The sequence below is a fragment of the Anastrepha ludens genome, chromosome 6 (assembly GCF_028408465.1).
Source record: "Anastrepha ludens isolate Willacy chromosome 6, idAnaLude1.1, whole genome shotgun sequence".
In the NCBI taxonomy this organism is placed as follows: Eukaryota; Metazoa; Arthropoda; class Insecta; order Diptera; family Tephritidae; genus Anastrepha; species Anastrepha ludens.
The window spans coordinates 70,251,511-70,259,627 of NC_071502.1; the positions used below are offsets into that span (position 1 = coordinate 70,251,511).

Genomic DNA, 8,117 nt, shown 5'->3' on the forward strand with positions numbered 1-8,117 from the left:
GCTGTCGAATGACTTGCAATATGAACAACGTTCATTTGTATAAATATATACATACAGTCTGTCTAATGAAAGCGTGACCGCCATAACTTAGAAGAAATTAGTCATATTCGATTTTAGCAAACAGCATTGGAAGGGCTTTTAATATTTATTATAAGCAATATATTTAATAAAATGTGTAGTCAGCACCATTAGATATAATGGCTGCACTCACATCTTCGAGCCATACTTTTTCTTAATTCTATTTCCGAAATTCCGCCGAAATAGCCTTGATAACTGTATGATCCTCCATATTTGCTTTCTTTTGAGTTTCTGTTTAACTTTTGCCTAAACATTTTCAATAGAATTATCATCAGGCGACTGTGAGGGCTAATCCAACATCTCAATTTAATTTTGCTGTTGGTGTGATGTGTTTTTTCATTGTGTGATAATAGAGCAGCTATTTTCCGGAATTTGTGGTCTTCTGCACGTTCTAGTCGTGTTGTTGGATACATTTGTAGCCGTTTTCCTTAAAATTCATTTAGCTTCGCCCAACGATAAGTTCGGCTTTGTCGCAAACAAATCAATAATCTTAAAACCTTGCTTCGGAGGGGTATATTTTTTAGACCTCGTCGTCATCGCTTTTAACTTCCGTATACCGTTGCTCCCATTACACCTATACACATCTTCGATTTCTTCAAGTATTTTATGCAGGTACGCGTCAAGTTTTGGACCTTTATGGTGTTTACATAGAAACACTGCTTTAAATTGTTTTTATTAGTTCAACTAATTTTGTAAAAACAACGTAAGCTTTCTAAATTTCTCACAAAACTAACAAATTGCACAACGCATATTGCGAAAAAGCTACGCCTATATAGCAGCATTTCAATTTTGTTTACAGCGGATTTCTAAGTTTGAATTCTTCCGGCCACGCTTCCATTAGACGGACTGTATATGTGCACACAGACATGAACACCTCCGACATGCCCATATACCAAATAGTACTGAAATAATAGAGATAAGCCAAATGTGCATGCAAACGCTGAGAGTTTGTGTTGTATTATCACAAAGCCAGGGAAATTAGTTTGAAATGAGTGAAGTTGAGTAGAAGTCAGTAGAAACTAGAAACTTAGCAAACCAATACAAGTGTAGCTTTCTAATTTTCTTTACGCTTTTCTGCGAAAGCATCTTGCTAATATTGTGCCAGTGAGAGAGCTGAAAGATAATCTTGGAAAGGATTATTGATCAAAAGAGCAAAAAAGTTAGAAGTGAAAGAAAATTTGTATAAAATTTCAAACATTTCAGTTTCATTAAACTATATTAAGAAAACATTAACCCCATGCAAACAAATTTGCCATTTTAAGGAATGTAGTACTGTTTTAAAAATAAAATATAGCTACAAAAAATGTTGTAGATGAATTTACGGTTTCCAAAAATGTTGTCAGTCCAATAAGCAAATAACATGAAAAGAGCAAGTAACATAAGACGTAACTTCGCTCTTAACTTTTATTATTGAAACAAAAAATAACTCAGCAGATAACTCATCTCTATGTCTTATAATACGAGCGGTGCCTTTTATATGTCGGGATTAGAGAACAAAAACAAATTTTAATCATCGAAAATCACTTTATTGTTTTTCAAAATATTCTCCATGAAGATCCATGCACTTTTGCATGCGTTTGAACCAATTGTCGAAGCACTTTTGCCACTCTGAATGAGGTACCTCCAAAACATGCATGAATGCCGCAACCGCTTCTTCAGGTGTCGAAAAACGTTGACCTCCCAGTTTGTTTTTTACGTACGGGAATAAAAAGAAGTCATTCGGTGCCAAGTCAGGACTATACGGCGGATGACCCATTAATTCGATGTTTTGGGTGCTCAAAAATGCAGTTGTTTGAGCCGATGTGTGAGAGCTCGCATTGTCCTGGTGAAGAGTGATCCGTCTTTGGCGATTGGTTTTCCTAATTTCTTGGAAGACAACTGGCAAACAAATGGTTGTGTACCACTCAGAATTTACTGTTCTGCGTTGTTCTAGTGGTACGGTTGCGAAATGTCCAGTTTTTCCGAAAAAACAGGCGAGCATTTGCTTGGAAGTGCTTCGTGCGAGAACCCTCTTTTGTTGGGTTTGGCTCATCTTGAAGCACCCATACAGTCGACTGCTGTTTAGTTTCGGGCTCATACGTGTAAATTCATGATTCATCACCTGTCACGATGTCATAGACGTGTTTCGAAGCCCCGCGATCGTATTTTTTGAGCATTTCCTTCGACCAATCGACACGAGCCTTTTTTTGAGCGATTGACCAATTGTGTGGGATCCAACGCGAACAAATTTTTTTGACAGTCAAATGTTTATGCAATATTGAATGTATGCTGGTCCTACTAATGCCTAATATTGTCTAAATCTCACGATAGGTCACATGGCGATCTTGCAATATCAGTTCGCGCACAGCATCAATGGTTTTCCGAACAACAACTGATTTTGGACGACCTTCACGAAATTCGTCTTGGAGTGAACTATGACCACGATTGAATTCACCATACCATCGATAAACACTGGCCCTTGATGGAGCTTCATCGCCAAGAAATGAATTAAGTTCATTCATGCAATGTTGCTGAGTTAATCCACGTCGAAAGTTGTAAAAAATAATCGCACGAAAATGTTCAAGAATTAATTCCATTTTTGGACCGAGATGAATCTTTAAGTTACTGTAAACAACACAAATAGCACTGGTATTTCAAAACGTTCTGAGTACGTAAAAGCCAAAAAATGTCAAACTTTGCGATACAGCTGTCAGTTGCCAGATAGCAACACTAGGGTTGCCAAATTCCGAAGTATAAAAGGCACTCCTCGTATAAGGTTCCAAAATATGTTTGTGCGCTAATAATTATGCACGAACTGCTCCGATTTGCACAGCCTTTATTGCATGTTGATCCTAATTTCTCTTAGGCACATACCTTTACAAAAGAGACATATTTTTAAGCCAAAATACTTCCAAAAATAATAAAATTTATATTACAAACTGCAACAAATCAAAAAAGACTCGACCATCTGCTAACTCAACTCTTCTCTTGCTATAAATGTTTTATAAATCTTTACAATCGCTCTATGTTAATCCAATGTATCAGTTTGTTCCCTATTACTGTTCAAATTTTACAAACGTAGGGAAGTTTTTTTCAAAAAAGGTCCTGTTTGTGAGTATGTTTGCTATGGGCCAAGCTGCACTAAGCGCGGTTAAGCAAGCAAAGCAAATATGAAAGATTAATGTTCACTGATTTCTAAAGAGTAATCAGATTGGAGGGGTACTTTTTCCTATATTTTTTTTTTGACAGATCATGCGTGACTGCTGTCAAAATAATTTAACTAGTAATAATCTTTTATCTGTATTCATTGACATTTCATTATGGGAAAACTTACGCTCCAACAACGTTTACAAAGCGTACAATTGTGTTACGAAAATCGTCATTACTTCCATAAAAAACAACCGATTGGTGCGGCTTATGGACTGCAGGAATCATCGGCCCACATTTCTTCAAAGACGAGGCTGGCATCAACGTAACAGTGAATAGCGAGAAAATAGTCGTAGATTATTGCTTTTTTCCAGTAATAGACAAGCTTTACCACAACCCCTCGACTTTCATTTGAACATTTTCCTGCATAAATCTCGCCATTAAGGGGATAGAATGGCTTTGCGTTGCATGCAAAATTGATCACTGATGTATGAAAATCTACTATGGCACTCTCCGTCCATCGTTATTGTGAGATAGAAAAACCACGTTAATTACATGCTCAATAAATTACAAAAAGACATGTTTCGATATGCAGAATTCAAAAAAGAAGACCTATACAGTGACTATATTTATAGAATACCAGCCCGTGGATAGATAGATTGAAATTGCTTTTCAAACTAAAACTACTTAGAATTTATTTCGAAGAAGTTACTGAAAACCGTGGATGCTGTTCTTGTGGAATTATTTTTTTATCAAAATTTTCAACGAAAATACTAAAAATGCTTACTTCAGAAAAGATGCCCCTCTTGTTGGGAAACATATGACATTTTGCCGAGTTATTTTGCAAATTATGTGGAAGTTGATTCGCTGTCCTAATCATATTTTTATTAAAACTTTGTGTTCTGCGTTTCTGATGCCATTCTGATATTAGTCTTTTATTAGTAAATATTTTCAACCAGGGAAGAAAAATATTTATATTTTGCATGTATCAAAATTGTAATAAGCAACTTTGCTCCAATAGAAAGCTTTATGAGAATAAAACAAAAAATGTTAAAGAGTTTCCTTTTCTCTATCCAAGCGCTCGATACCATTTCAGACGATGGCTATTAACTTCTAACCTGCTTATTCACAAGGCTATTCGACTTTTAATTAAATTATAGTATTTTAGTATTGGTTAGTCTTGTTAGCCCTAACTCCATATATTTCTACAAATAAAATTAGTCTAATTGGAACTTATGATGGGGAAAAACTTCGCAATTATTGCCAATCGTACCGAAAGTAATAAAGAAAACAATAACGAAAAAATACTAAGTGAACTGGATTTTAATCGTCAGATGGTGCTCATAAAAAGAGTAGCCTTATGCCATAGAGGGTTAATCAAAGGTGGGTTCTGATTTTAATTTTTTGGTTTTTTATTATTCATTTCTTGCGTTTGATTTTTTCGAATTCTTTTTCCCTCCCTTTTATCCACGATTTCACTCATTTGCTGGCATGTTGATTTCCATCGTCATTAGTGTTGTTGCTTGTGAGTCAATATTTGCTATGGTAAATGAGTTCAGCTAAAAGTTAAAGGTGTTGTTCAAACCACGTATCAACATATACATACATACCTATTTTGTGGCAATGTATTGAGTTGAAGCATTTTTGCAAGCAGCAGTTTTCCATTTTTATTTTTGAAGTCAAGAAACTTTACCCCGACTTACACATGCACATGCATAACATGAGAGTAAATCTACAGCCGAATGCAGAAATGTTATATGAGACAAAATATTACATGTTTCGAAACACACACTTCCTCACATGTGGGTGTAGATGTATGTGTATTGGCCCCACCTTTACTGCTCTACTCCGCACTTGTTGACATACCTGCGGCACTGTTGGTTAGCGTTAAAGCAATATTTGTGCTGATTCACCAATATGGACTCTTAGTTGTACACCCTCTGGGATTAGCTGAAAAGTTGTTGTGCATCCAGCTGGTTACTTCAGAGGATTATACACCTCCGGTCTAATTCATTACTCAGCTCCGTTTTCGTTGTTTATACATATACTAATACACATTGAATAGTTGAATAACCTTTACAATGGCTGCGGTCAGCGATATCGAAAAATTAGTGGTCTAGAATGCGCGCAGGAAATTAGAAAATTTCAATTTCTAATATAAATTTAAAAGTTTCTGTACTTGCTACTTAAAATTTATAAACAAATAATTTGTACAGCTTAAAAATTATTATTTCTAGCTGATTTTCATCACTATGACTTTATTTACATATTTGCGTCTAATGTTGAACAATCTTACAGACTAGAGTTACAATCATGAGCTAATAGGTACTTGCCCTAACCACTATTAATTTGTATCCGTACGACTCCTTCCCATATACATACACACCGTTGAAAAATTATTAACGCACCACTATTTTTGCCCAAAAATATATTACATACTTTGTACAAAATTTCATAAAACTTTTATATCCAGCATTTTTAGAATTTTCCTGTGTATTCAATTTTATGATTCATGGCTTTTTCCCATGCAAATTTGATGCTCGGATTTTTTTATTAGATGCGCAACTAAGTTCTCACTGTTTTTTTGATGAAAATACAACTTTAATCTGAAAAAAATGCTGAACAATTGAAAGTATTGCCCATCGCTGGCTATTACATTTTTTCATCTTTCTGGTAGATCTCGTATACTATCGCGGTAAAACTGTTCATCTTTTGAGGTTATCATTTATGGTTATGGATCAAGCCATTTTTTGATACCGTCATATGAATGGAACTTCTGGTCAGCTAATCGGACGGCACAATATCTGGAGAATACGGCGGGTGGGGTAGGATTTCCCATTTAAGTGTTTCCAGGTAGATTTTAACGGGTTTGGCAATGTGAAGCCGAGCGTTGTCATGCTGTAGAATCACTTTTTCATGCCTCCCGCCTATTGCGGCCGCTTATCGCGCAGTGCTCGGCTCAATCGCATCAATTGAAGCCGATACCGATCCCCAGTGATGATTTCGCTTGGCTTTAACAGTTCATAATAAATAACACCAGTTTGGTAGGGGAGAGAAAGTCACGACAGAGTTCTTTAAATAGCTGAAAAGCACTGTGCATACGGCTGGATACGGCTTCCATCGCGGAGTTAAAGCCGAGCGGCGCGATTGAGATACGAGATCTCGACTCCTTGACGACCAAGGCGGAGGTAGAAACAGCAGTCCGGAAACTACTTACCAATCAAGAGGAACATATACAGACGAGGATAACGGCGCTGAATGCGCGGGAGTAAGTACGTGCTTTCCTCATGCTATCTGCAGAAGGGGCCGCGAAGCTAATAGAGATCGGCTATATAAAAATCGGCTGGATCCGAGCAAAGATGCGACCATGCGAACAAATTAAGAGATGATATCGCTGCCTTGGGATATGCACACACAAGCAAACTGCAGTGGCCCTGATAGAAGGGATACGTGTATAAGATGCGGGAAACCAGGGCACACAACAAAAGACTGCAAAGCAGCCCCCAATTGCGTTTACTGCGTAGACGCGAAACGCGACTGCACTGACCACCTGCCAGAGTCAAGGAGATGCCTTCTAGCTAAGAAGTGATGAGAGTACTCCAGACAAATATGCATAGAAGTCGTACAGCAGACGCTCTGCTCGCACAAATAGCTATCGAGCGGGAGCTAGATGTGGTCATCATCAGCGAGCAGTACGGACGGATTGCCAAGGGAACCTGGTTCGAAGACGAAATAGTAACTGCCGCACTCTGGATACCAAGCGGTAGCGCAGCCGCCGTCACACAGCACGGAGCCGTTCGTTGCTACACATACCTTCAAAATAAACGCTTCACAATGCCAAGCTGCTACCTTACCCCCAGCGATAGTATTGAACAGTTTAGAACGAAGCTGGACCTAATTGAGGATAAGGTTCGCGAAATAGGTGACCCCTTCATCGTAGCCGGAGACTTCAACGCCAAGGCTGTTGAGTGGGGCGCCCCTACTACGAACACACGGGGAAGACATGTACTAGACATGGCTGCCAGACTGGGGCTTGTAGTGGCAAACACAGGAAACGCCACTACTTTTAGGAGACCAGGATGTGAACACACCACGCCGGATATCATCCTAGTGACTGATAGTCTGGCTGGAGCAATCAACGGGTGGGAAGTTATGGAAGAATATACTAGAAGTAACCATCAGTGTATCACATTCCGAATCAGCGCGAGAACAGACCCTACCACAACTCCTATAACAAAGAGCGCTCGCAATTGGAACATAGCCAAAGTGAAGCGTTCCTAGCTCACTTTGATGCAAATTCCATGCCGCACATAAGTGGGGACGCTGGCTCGTTTGCAAGCGCCATGATGCAGCGCATTGCCAAAAGCTGTGACGCATCGGCACCCCGCGCGGGGTTACGCCCAAGAAGACGACATGTGTACTGGTGGACGTCAGAAATCGCAGAACCGAGAAGAACCTGATTCCGTAATAGAATAAGGTACACCAGAGCCAGACGAAACAGAGAAGCAGAGGCGGAAGCTGCTGATTTCAGACAATCCCGAAAAGCGCTGAAGCAAACAATCATCGCCAGTAAGAAGGCAAAATGGGAGGAACTTCGAAGGGCTCTAAATAGCAACCCTTGTGGTCTGGGCTATAAAATTGTAGCGGGGAAGCTAAACGCCAACACCACAGCCGTACATCTAGACAGTGATGCTATCAGCAAAATAGTGGGCAGACTGTTCCCCACGCACCCTATGATGTGCGGGGACCGAAATCCCCAAGGTGACGAGATGCTCTCCCCCTTCACCGAGGAAGAGCTTAAAACCGCGGCAAGAAGCCTCAAAGAAACAAAGCTCCAGGCCCAGAGCATCCCAGCTGAAGCACTCAAACTTCTGGCTGAAAGCTGACCACATGTGATGCTCGACGTTTACAAT

At 39.3% G+C, this 8,117-nt stretch overlaps 1 protein-coding gene across 1 annotated transcript; it reads left to right on the plus strand.

Moving 5' to 3' along the window:
- Positions 1-6,813: 6,813 nt before the first annotated feature.
- Positions 6,814-7,485, plus strand: LOC128867102 (uncharacterized). The gene has a single exon (XM_054108201.1). It carries the CDS (start codon positions 6,814-6,816, stop codon positions 7,483-7,485), a length of 672 nt encoding a protein of 223 aa, XP_053964176.1.
- Positions 7,486-8,117: the final 632 nt, after the last annotated feature.

Bases quoted from the DNA above. Each gene is read 5' to 3' on its own strand.
- LOC128867102 (XM_054108201.1), top strand. From the start codon at position 6,814: ATGCATAGAAGTCGTACAGCAGACGCTCTGCTCGCACAAATAGCTATC.